The sequence below is a fragment of the Sinohyriopsis cumingii genome, chromosome 18, assembly GCF_028554795.1.
Source record: "Sinohyriopsis cumingii isolate HCF-2022 chromosome 18, ASM2855479v2, whole genome shotgun sequence".
In the NCBI taxonomy this organism is placed as follows: domain Eukaryota; kingdom Metazoa; phylum Mollusca; class Bivalvia; order Unionida; family Unionidae; genus Sinohyriopsis; species Sinohyriopsis cumingii.
In genome coordinates, this window is record NC_142978.1 from 11129357 (window position 1) to 11155141 (window position 25785).

Sequence of the window (25785 nt, forward strand, 5' to 3'; positions counted from 1 at the left end):
AGAATGACTTTATGATCACAAAAATGACACCATAGCATCAATGAGTATTTGTTTAAAAACTGGTACTGGCCTCATCCAATAGAATGTTTAAAAATAACACTATGACCTCCAATGATATACCATTAGATTTCTAAGTGTTTCATTTAAAGGGAACGATGCTTGCCGATTTTCCTTTTAATTAAAATTTATACAACGAGTGATATATCATTGATACCGCGTACACATTATTAAATATATTTTATTTATATCAAATACAAATACATATATTTGTCATATGAACGGAGTTAGATGAACGTGAGGCAACTGTGTATTGGCTGGTTGAAAGAATTCACATCCCTACCGAGTGTGTCCGCTACAAAATGTAGTTCTGTCTTTTTGTGCCTATTCACAATGACCATTTCATATTGATAAGGTGATTGTTTTCATTTTTGAATTTCGATTTGTATTCACATTGATTAAGTCAATATAAGTTACACGTATGATTTATACGTGAAAGATGGTTTCAATGAAGAAAGTAGAGCACTAGGCCTACAGACACACTGATTCTTGAATACTGAACGCTCATCAATGCATTGACGTAGAGGCGCAAGGAAATTAACGTGGAATAAAATCAAAGCAAGCCGAAGAACCAACAAGAGTTAATTAAAATATTTAAATTTATTTAAAGTTGATCTTAAGTCATTATTCTGATTTAATTAACATTACTACCGAATATACATTTGTTTATCTCTGTCTCTGTCTGTCTGTCTGGCTGTCTCTCTCTCTCTCGTCACATCAACTCCCAGAAAGAGCCTGCTTTTTGCGAACCTGCAAGCATCTCAGTAAGATTGTTTAATACTGGTGAAACATCTCTCTCTCTCTCTCTCTCTCTCTCTCTCTCTTCATTTGGTCGGTTAACATTTACCATCATTCTTCATAGGTCCAGAAACGTGGTATTACAGAAGCCAAAATCCTCTAAGCTCGTCTTTTCATGGATTTTCTCCCTTATCTTGATACTATGGTCGAGAGAGAGAGAGAGACCTTTCGTTATTTTCATATTTAATTAATAATAATCAATTTTTATAACATTATAATAGGTGTAAGAAACAACAACAACATCAACAAAGCCTAAAATACATTCCATATGTATACCCCGTAACCAAGACATTTACCATCTTGTGTCGCCCGGCAATAGCAACTTTGTATCATTGATTATATAAGCATTTTAAATAGTCTCAAGGGAAGTGTAAACATACCGTTATGAAGAACGATATTGTAAGTTACTTGATGCAATTTCAGTTTCAAGTTTTTTTATCCAGCCCAATTTCTTTTTCTCTCTCACTCCAGATTTCTGCATATTGTGTCCCTTATGCATGAAAGGAGAGAGGAAACCGGAAAAAGAAGGGAATGCTATTAAATTGTGCACCATGCTAAATTCATTTAGAAAACGGGAATTATTATTACTTTTTATAGTTAATTTCATACCTCACTAATGATTATTGAGTGGAAGTTTATCATTGATCTATAGGAATAGACCCAACAGCACACAGTTCCAAGTTTGTTTATGTACGCGTATTATTGCGCATATCAAATTGCTTTTTACCGGTACTTTAAAAGCCACATTATTTTTAGTGTATGTGGTATAGTATGTGGTATGTATATAGCTTGTATTTTCAGAACTTGGACAGCATAAGGGTTATTTTGATTATATAACAATATAATTGCTAATCTGCAAGGTTGTAGGAACGTTATCAAAAGCAAAGAGTACCACCAGGCTCATTTCACTATATTCCAGTGTGAATAATGACAGTATGCTTGCGTGTTATTATTAACATTCATGGTCTCTTCTCTCCTTTCCTTCCATCCCATGTGTGATAGTTTATGCGTATATCTTTTTTTTGTGAGTTTGAACATTCTGCTATTCCATTTCCATTTGCACCTGGACATGTTTCAGGACTGAATATGGGTAACGCCCTTGTAAGTAGACTAACACTTATTGCATAAAATATATTATTTTTACCTATCATATTTATTGACAAACATTTATATAAAATATTATATAATATTGGGGGGGGGGATATTTCGTAAGAGAGTAATCGAAATATTTTGAAGTTTTATTCACATTATTTTCATAAATTACGTAACATTTTATGTAAACACGTATCTCAACTACACGATTAGGGTTGATCGTTCACACTTTTCTTCAACAGGCATACTGTATGTATTACATTATGGAAATACTATACGATTATACCGTTAATTACAAAACAACTTTCCATAGGATGTATATAAGAGATTGTCCTATCTATATACGATGTGCGTTGTTTTAAAGACCAATTTATTTGATAGGTCTAATTTATTGTACATACAAACTGTGACAAAGTGGACGGACATCTGAACTAAATTGTTTCTAGACATAAAGGTACATTTTACTGATATATCAAGCAAGGGTATACATTACCATAATTTGTCCCGACAGCCACGTTTATCTCATTACTTAAAGTTGCAATGTGAATAAAATCGCAAACGTTCCGCAGAAGCCGATCGCATTAGTGACTGAGCGTTTAGGCATATAGTCTGTAACTGGTTTGCGAGAGCTTAACCACAAAACATTACCAAAAAAATGTAATATTTTCTGTTCCGGTTACCTTTACCTTGGACTAGCAACCGCCCTAGAAAAAGAAAAGTGATGACACTATTCCTACCAACGCGCTTTCGACATAAATTGTATGGAGTCATGTTCAAAATGGAAACGTGCTTGGCAATGCCATACTCATGAGTTATTACCCAGCGTAGTACTGATGAAGATCGCCATGTCGGGTACATTTTGTACCCTTGTGAAGCGAAGAGAGCAGCACTTGCAGTCTGTGTTAAATCCAAGGTTCATCATGTCAATCCATGCTCCAACGATATTACTGTGATCTGATTTAGACAAGCTCTTAAGAGATCCGGAATTTCCATTTGTCTGGAACTAAAATAGAGTTTTGACAGCCAAATGGTGATCAAGCTTTTTTAGTTTGCATCTGACATCTGGATGAGAATTCATAATCCACATGGACAAGTTACATAAAAGGAAAGTAGTACATCCCAAGCAGTAACTTTTTACTTGATAGCATAACGAATATGATACTTGACGATTTTCGCATTAGATTCACTTGCGAGTCCGTCCTCGTGTTCTCTGATAAATCAAGCCATAACACCTTACAACAAACTACGGACTCAGGCAGGAGATACATACATAAAATCCTCAAAAAATAAGCTCTCCAAGGGCAGTCCAATGAACTGGTATTATTCTGACAAACTTGCCTTCTCTTTGCAACGCAAATAGAGAGCCAGTGAATGATGAGCACTTAGTATATAGCATACATTAATCGAATAGTCACAGTATCAATGCATAAAGGGTAAATGTTGGCCAGTGGGGATGTCATCGAATTTCACTCTAACTTTTAAATGTTGAAGATATTACAAACAGCGTTTTGTATTAAGTTGGATTAATGGCCTGGGCTCATGCCTTCCTCATCTTCATAACCAATCATCAGCTGCTATATACTGTAAGGTAAGAAGGTATATAATTCTTAAAATTTCATTATTGAGTTTTGCTGCTCGGTTTTGGCGTAATTCCGTATTGTTGAAATGCTATGATTTTAACCCAGTCTTCTTCTTCGTAGAACATAAAATCACACATTTCATTTGTTACGTTAAATTGTTCATTCCATATACTAGCCTCTATTTCATAGATGTGTGTTGCATTCGGCTTGGGTTTACAAAAGTCTTCAACCTCCTCTCTAACTTGTTTGAATCTCAAAACCTCATCGAAAAATCCAGGACCGGACAATTTAGCTTGGTCCCATAATCTTGTGAAAAAGAAATCATACAGTGCATAATCAACCGAGGCCCATTTCCGGTAGAGTCGTCTATCATGAGGTTGTGGAAGTGTAATCTTTCTGTCCCAACCTCTTATGTGTAATCTTCTGTAAAGGACATCTTGCATTTTCCAATTAAGCATCCTTCTCATTAGTACGATAGATTCGTCAAAATATTCTGCAATAATCACAAGATCAAAATCTTTATTCAGCTGTTTAACATGAGCATCGATATCTCCTGGTTTCTTTTCCAAAATGACTCTTGATGGTATCCCAAACTCAACAGCCTGTCTATTATTGACCCATGAATTTATCGGATCTTTCACGTTCTCTAACTCGTACTTTTCAGGGTTATTCAGATAAATTTGAATAGGATTCGTTTCAGAAAGATTATAGATATATTTGGGTTGCATGTAATTCATACTTGATTTAAATTGGAGATACGGCTCTCGTAATATTCCTATATACACAGTATCATTTTGCATAAATGTTTGGAATGCCTTTCTATTGTAAATCACGTGACTAGTCAAAATATCAAACTTTCTGCCCTTTGGTCTGGGATGTATATATTTCTCACGAATTGTTTCCGTGGAACTGATACTGTTAATAAATTTTGGTAACACAAACGTGAGATTTCGTTGGACACCATATCGAAATAGAATTGATGTCATCGTACCACTGGCGGCTTTATGGACTTTTAGGAAAACAATATGGTGGACTTCTTGCCCACCGTTTCGGTGAAACAGTTTTGTCTGCGAAACTTTACAGGGATCGCTTTCCTTCGGTTGTTGATTCAGCAAGTTTTGATGATGACAAATGACAAAGGATTGTCTGGCTTGAACATTATTAGCGTCCTTGTACTGATATATAACTTCCCCCCACTGGAATGCCAACACGAACACGGTTAACAGTACAGCAGAGAATGCCAAAAATCTGAAACAGGCAAAATATGAGATAGAAGGTATTACTGAACTAGAAAACAAAACTTTTAATTATGTTTGCTCTACATGCCGAAACAATTTCAATAACTAAAATCAGCAGTCTTGACAATACTATATAATGTGTTAAATGTGTTCTTAGCTAAATAAAACGCCATGGGATGAAAAGCGATTTAACATAGCACAGACCCCATGTATGCAATCATTATGTGATGGCTGGGTCTCTATTTACACAATCATCATATTAAACACATTCATTTTGTTAACTTTCTTGTCCCTTATCAGTACTGATACATAGATCGTACCTGTATCTCTGTAGCCAGATAATAAAACATAATATGTTTTACAAAATATTGCTCTACTATCGAATTCATCCTTGCAAGGAATAACTACTTTAAAGGGTTTGAAAAAAGAACCTAATCGTTTTCCATGTGTAATTACATTAGTGTATCTTGGCTAAAAAATCATTTAAAGTTTTACTCAACATAAGATAGGAGATAGGGAACATTTATTCAGCTGATAACAAATAAGTATGTTAATAATTCTTTCTTTCTAATATATATATATATATATATATATATATATATATATATATATATATATATATATATATATATATATATGTATGTATGTATTCGCTACTTCTAGTACAAATATGCTTTTTTGCTATTTGATTTACGCTTGTTTAAATGTATTTAAGCAATGTCACTTGCTGATGTACAAAGGCTGTAATGTTACTTCAACCTTGAGATCAGCCGTTATTTAATTGTTGCTATCATAAAACATTAAAACATTTCTCCTTGGATATTTGATTTTGAATCCCAGATAACACTATTCTAGCACCCAGTGCAAGGAAACACACATTCTCCTCACTGAGGCCACCAGCCTTTAAGAGGCATCTGGAGGAGGAAATGCAAAAGGATATAAGAACATTCTGGGCAGTGATTAAACCAGCGAGGAAGAAGAGGTTACTTGTAAAGTTAAACCTGTTTACGAAAGACCTATCAATTGCCCACGCCTATGTGTTCTACGAAAAGATGTGGCATTTGAATACAATTTTAAAAAAGTGCATTCCTGAACAGTATCCTTTAAAGTAACGCCATTTTCTGGATATGATCTTTAAGAAGTGCTTCATGTGCAGTTGTCTCTTTCAATCCCTTCACTTTTACCAGAAGTCCAGAGAAACTAGATCACAAACGTGGCAAAGGAATGAAAATAAAAAGTGGAAAACTTACTCACAAAAACAAAGTTGAAGACCCCAATCGAAAATGGGAAATTTGATCACAAAAGAAGCTGAAAATTCCAACCCAACCGGCATTGTTTCAGTGTGATGTTATCAACAAAGAAACGGGACTTTTCTTTAGCTTCATTTTAGATCTGCTACATGGTGAGTCTTAGATATAAACATATTTGGGAGGATCATGTTATTAATGTTTCTCGGGTAAATGTACCAGACGTTTTACAAAACGAGTAATAGTAATAACCACCTCCTCCATAGTTTGTTGGTACTCGAGATTCACGCCTTGGAAAACCTAAATTTGAATATTTTATGAAAAATACGTATCAAACTTACCGTATTTTACACCTCATTCTGCAAGCATATAGTTTGCAAGCTATCTTTATATTCCTTCTTTCCCGGTCTTTTTTCTCTGAAAAATTTTTTTAGAACAAATCAGAGTGCAAGAGAAGGCAATTAAATTGTTGAGATCACACTGGATGTATATTAGTAGTTAAAATGAATACAATGTTCTACTCTATTCAAGCAGCATTGTGAAAACCTTGAAATCAGATGAACTGTGGTATGAATGCTTTTGTACGGGTTAATCATGTGGATAGAGCTTTCTTTCGTGCCACCCGCGTATTACACCAAAATAAATAGCTTCGGCCACCTCGTGATGCCGAAAAGAAATTATGTATAGATCCACTTGTGCTTCCTGAAAGTCAATATATCCCTTCATCTATCAGTTTATCTATACCCCACAAATCTAAACCTTTATTTCTGGTTTCACCCTAAACGTATTCATCTATCAGTAAAATCATCCATTGATTATATCCTGTTCTTGAAGAAAAATCTAATTTCGTCGAAGCCTTCTATGCACGTATATGTGAGAACCACACATGGAATCACGCAGCACTGGTTGTGTGCGGTAACCAGAAATATCGCCTTCATGTAGGAAGATAGTAACTTGATACGCAAAATCATGCGTAATGCAACTGACTTACTGTGATAGCTGTAAAATAAATGTGCACAATCCACACTTCGTATCGATAGAACATACCAGAGAGGAAAATAAACACAAGCTGGTGCAATCACCTGCAAGGAGTGGGCACTCCTCCAAATTAATTCAATGTCTAAGTGACATCAGACACGACTTCAAGAAACGTACACAAGGGAAAATTTCATAAAGACGTGCGTGACAGTAAATAAAACTGTATTACTGACATTAAAAAACTTTTGATGCATTTATTTCGAGGGATAAACAATCTGTAACTTTCTATACAAGACAGACAACGAAATAAAACGAGAAATCAGAATCGTGCAAACATGCAGGACACTGCCTTTAACCTCAAGAAAAAATAGATACCTATAGTGAATATTTGAACAAGTCATATATTTACGAAAGCTGTCACTGTTCTCATAAATTCTTTTCCGTATCTATGTGACGTTGCTAGCTTTTTCATTGCCATTCTGTTTTTGTTTTTGTCAACGTTTCGCCTCATCATCTGTCAAACTTGTCTCAATAAACATACGTACTACCTGGTCAGCAAGCCTTCACAATACAAATTTTATGTTTGCTTTCTATATTCACAACATGATGAATAAGATACGCGACCGATTCACTCCTCTCATGCGCTATTTACTTAACAACAAACACCACTATGTTACAATTTCGTCAGGTCAAATTACATTGGCTACCAGGTAGTGTATTATGAATTAGGCAAAGAAACTGTGATGATAAATTTGAAAACTTCTATCCAATCCATTGTTATTCGCGGACCAATTTAAAAAGTGCAGTTCATTTATCAAAATCATTCTGTATGCGATAGTAAAACGACTTAATATCGCGTGGAAAACTGTAGTGATTACGTTGTTTCTTTTACTATACATATTGTTATTTAGGTAGGAAAAGAGTTAGCCAACTGGCGTTGTCACTTTTGGAATAGACTGGTTACAGAGCAGCGACGGAGCGCAAAACTAAGTATATTATCAAAGACTATTTGACTTTAAGCTCGATTGTACTGTGCTAGCAATGTTGTCAAGTATAGGTCTATATAGGTCTATGTGTTATCAGGCAATCCATTTTAAAATGATTGCCGATAGAGGACGTAATTAGCGTTGAAATTTCTGTAATATCCGCTACTGATGATGTACAAAGTGATGATTTAAAAAACATCCATAAAAGCATACTGCATGAAACTAAGAGAGCAGTTTTAAGTGTTAAATAGATTTACCGATATTTTAGTTCCGATTCATATGTTATTTATCTAGCGTTAAAGAAGGACAGCTGGAGAATATATTTTATAGACGTTTTGACTTGATATTGAACTAAATGATCCGTAATGGGTGGAATTTGCATTCCTATTTTGGTTGATTGTTGATTTTGCCTTTCAACGACTTTTACCACAATGTATTGCAGACTTGGTGAAGAAGCAATTTAACAGACTGTCTAAGTGAATAAGAGTCCACATAAAAATACCCAGACAAGTACCAAATAATAGACTGAATAGCTTGAGCTCATTCCATTTTGTTCTTGCGTGATATTAGGTACTATTTCAAAATATTATTCCTTTTAAACGTTCAGATTAGTATTATCTAAATCGATATAATCTAAATCGATATAATCTAAATCAATATAAACGTTACGTTAAAAATTCAGGTTAGTATTATCTAAATCGATATAAACGTTATGTTAAAAATTCAGGTTAGTATTATATAAATCGATATAAACGTTACGTTAAAAATCCAGGTAAGTATTATCTAAATCGATATAAACGTTATGTTAAAAATTCAGGTTAGTATTATATAAATCGATATAAACGTTACGTTAAAAATCCAGGTAAGTATTATCTAAATCGATATAAACGTTACGTTAAAAATTCAGGTTAGTATTATCTAAATCGATATAAACGTTGTTAAAAATTCAGGTTAGTATTATATAAATCGATATAAACGTTACGTTAAAAATCCAGGTAAGTATTATCTAAATCGATATAAACGTTATGTTAAAAATTCAGGTTAGTATTATATAAATCGATATAAACGTTACGTTAAAAATCCAGGTAAGTATTATCTAAATCGATATAAACGTTATGTTAAAAATTCAGGTTAGTATTATCTAAATCGATATAAACGTTACGTTAAAAATCCAGGTAAGTATTATCTAAATCGATATAAACGTTTCCAAATTGCCTATTTATAGTTTAGATATTTTGTAATCAAATTTATAAAGAATAGATCACCAAACATGTCATTTATAAAGAAAAATTCTCTTACCTCAATCAAAATACTTGGTTTTTAATTCTCAATTCATGCAGTAAAGGATTTCCAAAAATCTTCAATAACTGGACTATCAACTTTCAACTTCTTATTTACAATAGTACATGCATCCTCATCAATGAAATTAGTTGTTTTCAAAAATTGACTTGCTATAATAATGATGTTCATAGCTTTCAATTTTAAAGCAATTAAGTTTGTATGTTACGTGTATTTCTTTGTTAAAGTTATGGATTACCTCCAGGTGTGATTAATTACCTGCCATCTGGATTGTCTTGACCATGCTTCGCGTTTTCCATAAGTATTTTTGTTCTATTTTAATATTTTTAATTCATTTTTGTTAAGAGTAAAATTTCTTCCGCTAATTATTTATTTGTCGTTTACAGTTATTTTTTTAAATGATTCAGAAATATGCAAACATGAAATTATTATTTCTTCTGAAAAATGTTTCGTTCTATTCCAAATGACATTTTGTTTTATTACACTACAACGTAGACGAGAGATGAATGTAAGTATTTCGATAGTATACCTAAAAGAAGAGCCATATATTGAAATTTACTTGGGTAAATAGAGAGATGGACCTCAAGGCATACAGCATGTGCGGATAAGAAATTGAAATAAATGAGTTTAATAATTATAGATTACTGCATATTTATTGGAAAATATGAAAGATTTTTTTTTTGGATGGATACTGCACGACCTTGGGAGTGCAGTACAGCCATCCGACAAAACGATTTCGCATTTTCCCATACAAATGCAGTAAACATTTTATTATATACTAATTTTCTTATTCTACCTAAGGCTAAATTACATAAATAAAAATATACTACAAGAAACAAAATAATTGAATTTTTGCTGCATTCCAAACTAAATATACAAGCACAGATTCATCACAATACTACTACTACTACTAATAATAATAGTAATGCGCACATAACTCTACCCAGCTAAATAGTAGAAAAAATTCGTTTTTGTCTACTTTGAATTCAAATTTAGAGTCATATTGTGAATGAATGTGCTTTGCTTACAACAATTTTTCAATTTGGTCTTGAATGAATAGATTCGTTATTTTGGTCTCGATTCTACTAAAGTTTGTGATTATGGACTAGATTTGTGTGTGTCAATTCTACATTAAGTACATCTGATTTGAGCAGCGAGGGAGGCATTTTGACTCATCTGCACGTGTGTTTCGGTTCTGTCGTTGAGTGTAAGGAATCATACGATGGGAGAAATATGAACTCTTTCACTTGTGATTATGAAAATGACGCTATGACATGTAATGTGCATTTCATTTTGAGTCTAGTAAGAAGGATATTATTGCCCAAGGAATGTATTCGAAATTACAGTACAATTTCTAAATGTGTAATCAAGCTTAGAACCTATGACGTGGCTCATGTATTTCGGATTTTCAGAACCAAGAAAGTACATTATGAGGAAATTCAGGATGTAAAACTGTAATTATATTTTCCCATTCTTATTACCAGCTAAAGAAGACACGTTTATGGCTTGTCAATCGCATGGTCGTTGTAAGGACTCCAGCAAAGTTATAACCTATATGGTGCCTATTGCTTGCCTAAATCCGAAATATTATATCAAAAATGTTTACGCTGAATATTGCAAAGCAGCTGGTAGATGGCATTTCATTCAGTAAAAAATATATTCAACCAAACCGTAAAGCGCTCACTACATGAGTGTACAGTATGTGTTTACAAAGCAGTTCCTAATACAATATACTACTATTGGGCACACGTGTCATGCACGCGCGAGGAATATAAAGGTGTTCAATATCGTAAAATACTGCATGATGCTGACAATCTAAAGGAGACGAAAATGTGTATATAATAAACGTGATCATTACTGCAGGAACATGAGTAGAAGAAAAACTGGGATAGAGAAAACAAAGCACCCAAAAGGAGTGCTTGAAGATATGAAGACATGGAACATTTTACAACAATTAATGGATAATATGATGGGAAAAACGTCGACATATTTTGCATGACTAGCAGAAGAAATCTGAAAAGAGACACCATTACTAGGGATTCCATTAACTGACTTTTAAAAGGATGGCTTGACGTCACAAAACCTGACGCGCAAGTGAATATGATCCTTATGTCGATTACACTATCCCACATGCCCTGTTTGTTTTTTTCTGATTATGATAGAACAGAGAATAATATTATGTCCTTAAACAATTTCAGTGAAAGGAGCAGCTACCCTTGCAATGGCAACACTTGCAACGAAACTTGATGAAGGAATCAGAATACATTTAACAAGGCATTCGATGTTTTCAAAGTAGTTCGTTTGTCGTCTGTTTTCATGTTGAAATATGCACACTTAAACGCTATAAAACTAGCATGCAAGGCATAAAATCTTTCTTGAATAAGAAACACCCTCTCAAATACCAAATTGCACTGGATGTTATGTCGTCATCTTAAAGTTCATTTTATAAAATGTCCAAATTACCAATCGGCATAATCGATCTTGCATATAATTTAACAGTATAAATTATGACAACAAAAGGTTTTCGTCTGAGAATATACTAACTAAATAGAAAGACATTGGAATCCCTTCTTTGTTTGCCTCATTTACAGGCCAACTGCAACCATGAAGGAAACAAGGAATAAAGTGTACAAAGAAGAATTACAATCATACGTCAACTACTAATATTCTAAACACAGCATGGAGGTTATCATGAAAAATGAATTTGTTACATGTGACAATCAGTAAACCGTAATAGCGGACCAATACATTCAGTTCAAACTAAATGGATAATTGCAGGTGACGCGACAATGAATGAAATATCTGAATTAATTATAAATGGTTTTCAGAACAGTGGACTTGTTTTTTTTTCCCTGTAATTTGGAGATTATTTATCTGGCAAGCATTTGCTTGTACCAGGAGACTTGATTTACAGTTACACGATGTTCATAATGTGGCTTTGTCCAAATATCAGGTGTGAGCTTTACTACTATGTCGTAATTAGTATATATACACAGCGTTTAATAATAGTGCTTCCAGCAGTACCTCTGGTATTGTACAGGCTTCTTGTAATTAAAGATTAAGAATGCATGGATAAAATGTAATGTGCTTTGAGCAGGATTTAAATGTGTCAACCACAGTTACACTTGAATGAAGGATCGAATTGAATATGTATTCCAATAATTACATTCCATATATTAATATATTTTATCATTCTTTCATTTTCAATATCACTAGTAGTTAAATACAGTATGCATTTCTAGCTTATCTATGTTCCACTCTCACATATCGATTAAAGGCAGTGAGTGGAAATTAAAGCTATCGGATACATTATCAATATAAAATACTTCGTAATTCTTTTAAAATCGTTTGAATGAAACAAGCACGAGTTGAAGCTAATATTGTATTATCATATTATAATATTGACGCTGTTTTAGCGAATACAAGTAGCTTTGTTAATCTCTAGGAACCAAATACAGTAAGAAAATGGACGGTATCCATATGGTCATCATCATATGTGGCTAATTGTTCGTTGGGTCTTTAAATTCAGAGATAGGGGCAACAGCCGAAGCAAGGACAATTGACCCTCTACGACAATCTGTAATAATACAGTACCTGCAATTAGTTTGAATCTGATAAGCTGGCTATGCAAATGTGCTGGGATAATTGTGTTGTTCTTTTCAGAACACATTATCTTAATTGTCATTTCTTTAGTTGAAGAACTAAAAGTGTCACGTGTCTTTGAACGTCATATAATCTCAAGGAATTAGCACATATCCTATGCACAATATAGTGTACATAGCCCTAGCTTCATATATGTGTTACCCATTTTGCCTTCCTATGTATCACTTACAGCTTTTTCTTATTGTTCATCAATTCTAGGAATACCTGTACTGGTTATTTGTTGTTTATCAATTCTAGAAATACCTCTACTGGTTATTTGCTGTTTGACAATTCAAAAATACCACTACTGTTTATTTATTGTTTATCAAAAATACTTCGCTTGGTTACTTGTTGCTTATGAATTCTGGGAATACCACTACTGGTTATTTGTTGTTTATCAATTCCGGGAATACCTACGATTTATTTGTGGTTTATCAAATCTGGAATACCTCTACTGGTTAATTTATTGTTTTTCAATTCTGGGAATACCTACACTGGTTTTTTGTTGTTTATCAATTATGGGGATACCTATACTGGTTATTTGTTGTTTATAAATTCAAAAATGCCTCACTTGGTTACATTTTGCTTATGAATTCTGGGAGTACTTCTACTGGTTATTTGCTGTTTATCAATTCTGGGAATACCTATACGGTTTATTTGTGGTTTATAAATTATGGAATAACTTTACTTGTTATTTTCTGCTTGTCATTCCTGGGAATACCTCTACTGGTTTTTTGTTGTTTATCAATTCTATGAATACCTCTACTGGTTTTTTGTTGTTTATCAATTCTGGGAATACCTATACGGTTTATTTGTGGTTTATCAGTTATGGAATAACTTTACTTGTTATTTTCTGCTTATCATTCCTGGGAATACCTCTACTGGTTTTTTGTTGTTTATCAATTCTAGGAATACCTCTACGGTTTATTTGCGGTTTATCAATTCTGAGAATACCTGTATTGGTTATATATTTTACATCAATTCTGGAAATATCTCTACTCGTTAGTTGTTGTTTATCAATTCACAAATACCTCTACGGTTTATTTGTGTTTTATCAATTCAGGGGACATCTCTACTGCTTATGTGTTGCTTATCAATTCTGGGACCACCTCTAATGCTTGTATGTTGTTCATCAATTCTGCGAATACCTCTACTGGTTATTTGTTGTTTATCAATTCTGGGAATACTTCTACGGTTTATTTCTGTTTTATCAATTATTGGAACACCTCTACTGGATATGTGTTGCTTATCAATTCTGGGAATATCTATCCTGATTATTTGTTGTTTATAAAATCAAAAATACCTTTACAGGTTATTTGTTGTTTATCAACACTGGGAATACCTCTACTGGATATTTATTTTTTATCAATTCTGGAAATACCTCTATTGGTTATCTGTTGTTTATCAATTGTGGAAATGCATCTGCTGGTTATTTGTTGTTTATCAAATATATGAATACCTCTACTGGTTATTTGATGTTTGTCAATTCTGGGGATATCTATGCTGCTTATTTGTTGTTTATCAATTCTTGGAATACATATACTGGTTATTTGTTGTTTATCAATGAAAAAATACCTCTGCTGTTTATTTGTGGTTTATCAATTATGGGAAATACCTCTACTGCTTATTTGTTGCTTATCAATTCTAAAAATACCTCTACTGGTTATTTGTTGCTTATCAATTCTAGAAATGCCTCTACTGGTTATTTGTTGCTTGTCAATTCTGGGAATATTTATACTGGTTATTTGTTGTTTATCAATTCTGGGAATACCACTATTGATTATTTGTTGTTTATCAGTTCTGGGAATACTTCGACTGGTTATTTGTTTTTTTTATCAATTATGGTAATACATCTACGTTTTTTTTGTTGTTTATCAGTTCAAAAATACATTTACGTTTCATTTGTGGTTTCTGAATTCTGAAAATACTTCTACTGTTTATTTGGTGTTTATCCATTCTGGGAATACCTCTACTGGTTATTTGTTGTTTATCAATTCCGGGAATACTTACGATTTATTTGTGGTTTATCAAATCTGGAATACCTCTACTGGTTAATTTATTGTTTTTCAATTCTAGGAATACCTACACTGGTTTTTTGTTGTTTATCAATTATGGGGATACCTATACTGGTTATTTGTTGTTTATAAATTCAAAAATGCCTCACTTGGTTACATTTTGCTTATGAATTCTGGGAGTACTTCTACTGGTTATTTGCTGTTTATCAATTCTGGGAATACCTATACGGTTTATTTGTGGTTTATAAATTATGTAATAACTTTACTTGTTATTTTCTGCTTATCATTCATGGGAATACCTCTACTGGTTTTTTGTTGTTTATCAATTCTAGGAATACCTCTACTGGTTTTTTGTTGTTTATCAATTCTGGGAATACCTATACGGTTTATTTGTGGTTTATCAGTTATGGAATAACTTTACTTGTTATTTTCTGCTTATCATTCCTGGGAATACCTCTACTGGTTTTTTGTTGTTTATCAATTATGGGAATACCTCTACGGTTTATTTGCGGTTTATCAATTCTGAGAATACCTGTATTGGTTATATATTTTTCATCAATTCTGGAAATATATCTACTCGTTAGTTGTTGTTTATCAATTCACAAATACCTCTACTGTTTATTTGTTTTATCAATTCAGGGGACATCTCTACTGCTTATGTGTTGCTTATCAATTCTTAGAATACTTCTAAGGGTTATTTGTGGCATATCAAATCAGGGAATACCTCTACTGGTTAGTTGTTGCTCACCATTTATGGGAAAACCTCGAATGGTTATTTGTTGTTTATCAATTCTGGGAATACTTCTACGGTTTATTTCTGTTTTATCAATTATCGGAACACCTCTACTGGATGTGTGTTACTTATCAATTCTGGAAATACCTATCCTGGTTATTTGTTGTTTATAAAATCAAAAATACCTTTACAGGTTATTTGTTGTTTATCAACACTGGGAATACCTCTACTGGATATTTATTGTTTATCAATTCTGGAAATACCTCTATTGGATATCTGTTGTTTATCAATTGTGGAAATACATCTGCTGGTTATTTGTTGTTTATCAAATATATGAATACCTCTACTGGTTATTTGATGTTTATCAATTCTGGAGATATCTTTGCTGCTTATTTGTTGGTTATCAATTCTGGTAATACATATACTGGTTATTTGTTGTTTATCAATGAAAAAATACCTCTGCTGTTTATTTGTGGTTTATCAATTATGGGAAATACCTGTACTACTTATTTGTTGCTTATCAATTCTAGAAATACCTCTACTGGTTATTTGTTGCTTGTCAATTCTGGGAATATTTATACTGGTTATTTGTTGTTTATCAATTCTGGGAATACCACTATTGATTATTTGTTGTTTATCAGTTCTGGGAATACCTCGACTGGTTATTTGTTTTTTATCAATTATGGTAATACATCTACGGTTTATTTGTTGTTTATCAATTCAAAAATACATTTACGTTTCATTTGTGGTTTCTGAATTCTGAAAATACTTCTACTGTTTATTTGTTGTTTATCCATTCTGGGAATACCTCTACTGGTTATTTGCTGTTTATCAATTCAAAAATATCTCTGATGGTTGTTTGTTGCTTATCAATTCTGAGAATACTTCTGCTGGTTATTTGTTGTTTATCAAATCCAAAATACGTCTACTGATTATGTGTTGCTGATCAACTTTGGAAATACCTCTACTGGGTATTTATTGTTTATCAATTCTGGGAATACCTCCACGGTTTATTTGTGGTTTATTAATTCTGTGTATACATCAGATAACCAGTAAATATTATCCCAGGATTGATAAATACAAAATAACCAGTAGATGTATTTCCCAGAATTGATAAGCAAAAAATAAAGAGTGGAGGAATTGATGAATTGATAAACAACAAATAACCAGCAGAGGTAATCCAGAATGGATAAACAGCAAATAACCAGTAGATGCATTACCATAATTGATAAACAAATATAATCAGCAGAGGTATTGTCAGAATTGATAAACAGCAAATAACCATTACAGTTATTCCTATAATTGATAAACAACAAATAAACAGCAGAAGTATTCTCAGAAAGTATCTCATTTGGTTACTTGTTGCTTATTAATTTTGGGAATACCTCTACTGGTTATTTGTTGTTTATCAATTCTGGGATTACCTCTACGGTTTATTGGTGGTTTATCAATTCTGGAATATCTCTACTGGTTATTTACTGCTTATTGATTCTGGAAATACCTATTCTGGTTATTTGTTGTTTATCCATTATGGAAATACGTCTTTAGGTTGCTTGTTTTTTCATCAATTCAGGGAATACCTCTATGGTTATGTGTTGTTAATCATTCCAAAAATACCTCTACTGTTTGATTGTTGTTTATCAATTCTGGGAATACTTCTACTGTTTATGTGTTGCTTATAAATTCTGGGAATACCTCTGCTGGTTATTTGTTGTTTATCAATTCTGAGAATACCTCTGCTGGTTGTATGTTGTTTATCAATTCTGGGAATACCTCTTCTGGTTATTGTGTTGTTTATGAAATAACAAATACCTCTACTGGTTATTTGATGTGTATCAGCTCTGGGAATGCCTCGACTGGTTATTTGTTGTTCATCAATTGTAGGAATACCTCGACTGGTTATTTGTTGTTTATCAATTCTGGGAATACCTATACGATTTATTTGTTGTTTATCAATTCTGGGTTTACCTCTACTGGTTTTTTGTTGCTATCAATTATGGGAATACCTCTTATTGTTATTTGTTGTTTATTAATTCTGAGAATACTTCTACTGGTTTTTTGTTGTTTATCAATTCTGGGAATAGCTCTACTTGTTAATTGTTATTTATCAATTCAAAAATACCTCTACTGGTTATTTTATGTTTATCAATTCTGGGAATACCTATACTGGTTATCTCCATTGTAGTCATGGTAGGCTTAATTCCAGTCTAAATCGAGTCACTGGTATTGTGCAAATTGATGCTGTCTTCAGCTATACTACCCATTTTCATAACTATGTCAAAATGTATAAAAAATATATATTCATCTTCAACAACACAGTCCAAATTCACTATCGAATCTGTTAGGAATTGTTGGACTTCAGCAAAGGTGTTTTCACCCATGTCGTGACATTTACTGTTCTAGAATGAGTAGCTACATAACGTTTTAATACTGTCTAGTACCGTCTCAATGGATTCATACGTTAGCCAGCGATGCAAATTACACATGATTCAATATATATGTTCCCTCACGCCTCAGGACATTATTATCTTGCAGACAGAAAAGTCTAACATCTTGACTCTTCTATGTGTACCACATAATTCCTTCCATCATCTGGTAATTTTCTCAAATTCTCTAGAGTATCTTACCCATGTTAATATATACGTTTGTAACTTGTTAACACAACAAAGGATGTGGGATCCTACATACGCTGGGTGCCGTTTTTATGCTCTTCTGGTCCATTATCGGTAAATAACTTGCATTTGCCCGTAATATATCTCCAACCATTAAGTGCTGAAAGTTTGAGATTATTGCAGATCAAAAATAATTATTTGAAAAATTGTTCTGTTGTTATTCGATATGATCGCATCATCATGAAACCAAAGTATTTAACATTTAGGCAGCGGTTTTCGCATACGTAAATAAAGTGAAATTTAAGCAAATGAATTTGCTAATTCGTGTTTACTTTCCCTATAAAGTGCTAGCATGAAATACCGCAACCATATGTTGCCATGCACATTAACAGTTTCGTTGACCCATTCAACATTTCATGTCATGCTATGACATGTATCGTTTTGTGGAAACTTCACTGTCAAACTTTAGAGTTGTTTTCTTACAGGATGATAAAATGTCTGTATTGAAAAAAGTGAGTTCCGGTGTAGTAAATCCATAATAATAAATTTATTTGCTATTATGTCGGTTAAGGTGATTTAACCAATTTAACTAATGCAACGGTCTACACTGATTTGCCAGATAAGGGAAAAGTACTGTGTTCGTTAATTTAAACCTCAACACCATTATTTAGCAAACAAAAGTTCATCGAAGGGACTGGCGTTGTACTTGCCGCATGGATTTCCAGATAAGACCCTTTCTTTCTTTAACTGCTGAATGGTGAAATCATCTTTGATAACAAGATGTTCAAAGTAGTTGATGTGGCTGTAATATTGGCACCATTTTTTGTTAAAACCAATAAGACATCATTTAGGACCAACAATATTTCCCGATTTGGAGAAATACCAATAACAATATTTCCATGATGGCTGACACTGTGATCATATTGCATGGCAATTTCGGTTTTGCCTCCCCCCCCCGCGAATTAAATGCAGATATCAACGCATCCATGGGTAATGCTCATTATGTGGAGTGTTCAAGAGGAGTAACTACAAACTAGCATACACATGTTTGTGATTCATGTAACTCGTGGCAACACTGTTCATAATCCATCTATGTTATAATCTGTATCGACAACCACTTAACATATTGATAAAAACATTATTTATCGTCTCAAACATAGCAATCAATACAATTTGTAAATTCAATAACCCAACAAATGAACCAACTATCCAATATTTGCGAACTGTCGACATTTCCATATTGCATTGCTTCGGTACAGTAGTATCCGATCGCAATACGCCTTTAGGACAATTACTACTAAATTTATGGAAACACTGGAACCAGTCTGGAAATGGGTGAAAATAAAATAGACTATATATGGTTTTGGTTGACGAGGGTCGGTTAATAATATAAGTTATTTGCTTTAAAAGAATCTTTTGAGAGCTTATCCTATTTTTAACTGAAAAAGATATTGTTCTATTGATGGAATTTCAGTCCTTTAACTGTCTTGAGTTTGGAATGCCCCTCCTGAAATTAGCACCTGAAAAGTGTTCTCCATGGTATAGCAGTGTTAGTGACCAGTTTCGCACTGCTAAAAGAGACCACAGTAAAGCTGAGAGGCTCTGGCCTTCCACCAGAGTCACTATTTAAAAGTAAATCTATGAAGTCGCTAAGAAGAATGTCACAAATATAGTCCATGCAGCAAAATCAGCCCACTACACTACTAAGATCATGGAAAGTTCCAGCTGCAAAGAGCTCTTCGAGATTGCTAACAAGCTAATGTCAAGGAACAAATCAACACCACTTCCAAATACCATCTCTCCAGTCGACCTTCCGGACATGTTTGCAAATTTCTTCCGTGACAAAGTACAAAACATTAGAGATAAGCTTGACACCACAATTTCAATTGACTCGTCGTCACCATACAGTTTGGATACATAATTTGAGCGGCAACCGTTAGCAGCATTTGAACCTGTCTCTATGGATTTCGTACGTACAATCCTGTTGAAGAGTGCACCAAAGTCATGTGAACTTGATCCAATTCCAACATCATTGCTGCTTGAGTGCTTAGATCCAGTATTGCCTTCACTATCTGATGTTACTAATACCTCTCTCTCATCAGGGGAATTCCCATCATTTTTGAAAACTGCCATTGTAAAGCCTCTGCTGAAGAAAACAACACTAAACCATATGCAAGGCTGTATATCTTAAGCTTAGACGCATCCGCTTAATTCGCAAATATCTTTCAGTTGATGCCACTAAAACACTTGTGTGTTCATTGGTACTTTCAAGACTGGACTATTGTAACTCAATTCTGTCTGGTTCACCTCAATATCTGCGCCAGAAACTTCAAAAAGTTCAAAACACAGCTGCTTGGATCATACTTAGAGTACCACGATCAGAGCACACCTCCCCACTGCTATGTACCCTACACTGGCTATCCATTTGATCCAGAATCAAACACAAAATTTGTTCTCTGTGCTACGTTTCACTGTCGGACTCTAGTCCAACATACCTATCCGACCTCATCCATGTGTACACACCAGCAAGAAACTTACGCTCCACTTCTGACAATCGTATACTCATTATTCTCACTATGAAAACAAAGTCATATGGACAGCGTTCTTTTGCATACCAGGGCCCAGCAACGTGGAATCAATTGCCCAGTGAACTTAGACACAAAGACACAGTGATCACATTCAATAGGGCTCTCGAAACTCACTTATTTCGACTGCAAGTACAAACTTAAAGACCTAATAATGTTTTCTGCCTAAAATATTCTCAGCATGTTTTTAATTTTTTAATGTTTTTCTATTTTCATGGTATTTGTTTTTGTAATATATTATTATATGTTTTTTATCTTATAGGCATTGTGAAATTTGGTAAAGCGCTTAGAGCTTCTAAAGATTAGTCGTTATAAAAAGTCCTCATTATTTTTATTATTATTTGGTGCAGAATTGAAAGCACGTGTTTCAAACACAAGTAGGTCCAGAAAATAGCACGGCTCAGTCCTGTCCTCTATATATAAGCTGACATCCAGATTTCATCTATATTGGTAAATATTGGTTTGATCATGATCATTCATAAATTTAAAGTTATTGAATTTTAATATCATGGTGTTTGCATATGTTTTACAATAGTAACTGAATAAGTCCAGTGAGTCCTTGAAACAAAATATGTTTTCTGTATCACATGATCCTTGAATCTCTGATGTCAAGAAAGATGTAGAATACCATATTTGGGTCTCGTGATGATGCAGCAATGTACCAAATAATTAGGTATAGCGTTCAGTATGCAAACATTATAAATTTGCTTCTTGCATCGGCTTATTAAAGATGCAAAATAGGTTTTGACTGCGATGAATGAGAAGTTGAGTATTATATATTTATCGAACTTAGCTGATATATTTCGCTACAATGTCACTCAGTGTTGCAGGACCCAGCTTAAAGCGACACCAACATAAGACTACCGTTTGGTTTCTGCGAATTCAATGTATTCGATAGCGAAAACTTTCTGACGTTACACGCCGATATAAATTTCAAATATCTAAAACGGGATGGGAAAGGTCATTGCTAACATCGACCAAGAAGAGATTTGACGAGATTGGAAAGGTCAGATCAGTCCCCGACTAGGACGAGATTTAATTGTGCTAGATTTATTCAGTTGCCTGTAGCTACGTACAGGCTTAATTATATATATAATGATTAGATTTGATGGAATGTCGTTGCCATTGACTTTTAGTTTCATTAAATGTTTGCTGGCGCCGCGGGTTATCGTTTTAATTTATTTGCAGAAACCATTTTCGTCTGAGAATCGACTGTTAATTCCAGTAAGATTATATCAGGACCAGATGATATCAAGTGTCTGGGGGGTTGGTTGGTCCGAAATGTAATGTTTTAAATACATATTGAAGACATATTAGTAGTGAAGTGGGGCGATTCAGCGACAATGGGAATTAGCATTAAAAACCACCCTGGGCCTGTTTAGTGACAATGGGAAATTTAACATTACGAAAACACCTGGGCCTGTTTAGCGACAAGGGAAATTGAACATGGGAATAAATCGTGGGCCTGTTTAGCGACAAGAGAAATTGAACATGGGAAAAAATCGTAGGCCTGTTTAGCGACAAGGGAAATTGAATAGGGGAGAGGGATAGAACACACACACACACACAAAGACACACACACACACACACACACACACGCACAAAATAGACAATACATTTTTGTTTAAAAAGGTAGGTTTGAAAATGAATATCTTTTCGAGGCATGGAAGTAGCCCTGAAAAGGGCCTTTGGTTTCATATCATCTTCTTCTTCTTTTATTTCCTCCACTTCTTCCACCAAGTTCTCACTTTGTCCATCATTCCTTTCTTCTTCTTCTTCTTCTTCTTCTTCTTCTTCTTCTTCTTCTTCTTCTTCTTCTTCTCTGGCATCCAGTCTGGATGACCTATCGCCCTGAATTTCCCCTGTATCATGATCCAACTGTTGTTGAGTTTTTCAAAGGCCTCTTTTTTCTTTAAGTTTTCCTTATCCTTTCGTTCTTTATTCCACTTGTCTTTGATCTTCTTGACTTCTTCCTTCATTACTTTATTCATAAGTTCTTCCGCTTTCTTCAGCTGGTCCAGACCTCTTTTGAAAACGGACCACTCTGTCCATTCCATTACGTCTTCCAAAAAGCACCTTACTTCTATGACATTATCGATGGCTTCCTTCAAGTGACCAATCTTCACATACTCGGGATCGATAAAGCCTCTTAGCCTTTTTACTTCTTCCTCTATCATGTCTTTCACCAGATGCATAGCTAATTGTAGGTTTGTCACTTGTCTTCTGACAAAATCCAGGGTAACTTCATGCATCCATTCACGTTCAATCCTTTCCACTACAAAGGCTCCATCGATGATCCAATACCAAATGTCCTTCAACCGATTAAACAAGGCTGTTGCTACTGTCATCTTCTTCCTGGCTTATTCCGTAGAATGGAGCGAACGACCAACGTTATGAGCTTTATATGAAAAGCACGGACGTGAAGGAAAACATCCCCTACTTTTCTCATCTCATATTATCTACTATCCACACACTAATGACTAGACAAATAACGTAACCATAATATACTATCCACACACGCCAAGCAGCAAAATCAAACCCAAAATATACTATCCACACACGACAAGCAGCAAAATCAAACCCAAAATATACTGTCTACACACGACAAGCAGCAAAAAAAACATAGCCATAATTTACTATCCCCACATACTTACTTTAGCGTTTACAATCACACACATAAACACACACAATCAACATAAACACATACAATCACACCAGGAAAGGAGTGAGTGCTTATTTTCACACTACTCTACATTCACACATTGGCAAATTCATTACTATTTACTTTCTAGAGGTTGGGGTAGCCCTGAAAAGGGCGGGGGGTTTTTAACTCCAGAGGCACCTGGTTAATGGCGGCGCCTTCCGGGTTTGGCACCACAGACACAACGTCTACTCCAATCATTGGTTAAATTCATTGAGTGGTTGGAAGAGCAGTCTTGGGTTGAGTGACTTCACTATCCCATTCCACCGTTTGCGAAATAATGAACACTTCTTGTTCCATCTGTCTTCTTTGTCTTTTATTCCACACTCCAGGATGAACAACTGGCCTCTTTGCCTCCTGTGGGTCCTGTACTGGTTCTTGTTGTTCACGTTTGGCTGTGGTGCAGCTACTGACTGTGGTGCAGCCATTGCCTTTGGAGGTTCCATCACCAATGGCTTCACCTCACAACTCGGTCTCATGAACAGGTGAGACACTATCCCTCTCTTTTTTTTCCTCCTCTTCTTTCATTTTTCTCTCTTCCTCCTCCTGTTCTATCCTGGCTTCTTCCACAAGAACCTCCGAGGCCAGCTCGTCCACGAGGCGCCTGGCATACTCCAGATGCATCTGAAGTTCCATGAATTTAGTCAGTCTGCTGCACATTCTACTCATTTTCTAGTGTTGATCAATCAACAAAGGTAATCAGACTGCCGAGCGGTTTTCAATTTATACGAAAAGCGCGGACGTGAAGGAAAACATCCCCCTAAGACTCAAAACTTATATTACCTGGATCATCACCCAAAACGCGCGGAGGTGAAGGAAAACATCCCCCTAAGACCCAAAACTTATATTATCTAGATCATCACCAAAAAATCGCCGACCAAAAAGAAACACTCAATCACCTTTTTATACTACCCATCACTATTCTAAAAAATTTTGAGAAGCCACTTAAATAAAATACTTATACACACACACACTCACACACACACTCACTTTCCAAGCAAGATAAATAATTCATGTGCTTATACAAGCACTTTTATTTTTTGAACTTATTTATGGCAATCGATTGTTATTTCTTTTCTAGAGTATGGGGTAGCGCTGAGAAGGGCTGTTGTGTGTGTGTGAACTTGAAGCTATGGCAATCTTTTCGGTTCTAAGATTGCGACCTCCTCTGACGACAAGCTTTCCCGCAGGATAAGGTCTGCGTCTTCGGAAAGAGAAGAAGAACTCTTTGGTATAGATACGTCAGTCGACAAAGCCTCTGTCGGGTTCAGGTTGCTGCTGCTGTTGTTGTTGCTGTTGTTGCTCTCTCTGCTGTTTCTGAAGTCTATACTTCTCTGTCCATTCTTCTTTCTCCGTGTTAGTTTCTGCTCCGAAGAGCTCTTCTATCAGGTCTTCAGTGACTTTTAACATTCTCACATTCTCTATCTCTTCAGGCTTCGGTATCAGACTGTGTCTGACGCTATGCAAATTCACGTAGGCTTCGTTTAGCTTAGATAGTCTGGAGCACATCTTTGTAGGAGGATGAGTCGACAATGGATGGTCAGACTGGAGACTTCCCCGGGTTTATGGTCAAAGCGCGGACGTGAACGAAAACATCCCTACACGGTTTTCGAGTCGGAACGTTCAATGAGTGTCATGGGAGGGATAGTAAGAAGTCAAAGAGCATGAATCATGATTCCTATAGCCAAACAAACCACAAAAACATTTTTTTCTTCAAAACACAAAATTTTTTATTCAAAATCACTTAACACTAACATTAACCTAACAATATAACATTAAACATTTTTTTCAAATAACAAACATTTTTTCTCTAATAACACTCTATTTTGGACAGGGTTGACAACGTTGTGAATGAAATTGTGATTTCCACTGTTGGAAGTCATTAGGCCATTGACGGACACTATGTTTCCTAGCTTGAGACAAAATATAAGTATAATGGTCACAAAACCATCGATCTACATTCACATCGTTTCTAGAAGAAGAACGAGGATAACAACGAGTGACAAAATGTTCCAAAGAATAGCCCAGGCTGCGATGATGCAGAAAATACACACAATATTGTCCACACACCAAGGAATCTGTGCCTAGCAATTTCACATTATTGAATCGTGTGGTCTGAGCATTTCTTCTCATAAAGTCAATGATATCGTCTTCCAGAGGAGGCAATCCATACGAATCAAAATATTCCACACATCCTTCTTGAGGAAAGTAGACAGCTACCC

The 25785-nt window shown here is 34.7% G+C and overlaps 1 protein-coding gene and 1 pseudogene across 1 annotated transcript in view; one reads left to right on the forward strand and one right to left on the reverse strand.

Annotated features, from left to right (window-relative positions):
* Positions 1–2079: 2079 nt before the first annotated feature.
* LOC149776066 (galactose-3-O-sulfotransferase 2-like) overlaps positions 2080–25785 on the reverse strand; it is a 92073-nt gene continuing 68367 nt past the window's right edge. Inside the window, exons 2-3 of the mRNA XM_089942322.1 lie at positions 6354–6429; positions 2080–4775 (exon numbers count right to left, since the gene is read on the reverse strand). Coding sequence (XP_089798448.1) covers positions 3566–4775; positions 6354–6370 — 1227 coding nt within the window. The 5' untranslated portion in view covers positions 6371–6429 and the 3' untranslated portion in view covers positions 2080–3565. The remainder of the gene's footprint in view (positions 4776–6353; positions 6430–25785) is intronic.
* Positions 23897–25785, forward strand: part of LOC149776067 (small ribosomal subunit protein eS27-like pseudogene) — a 67347-nt pseudogene continuing 65458 nt past the window's right edge.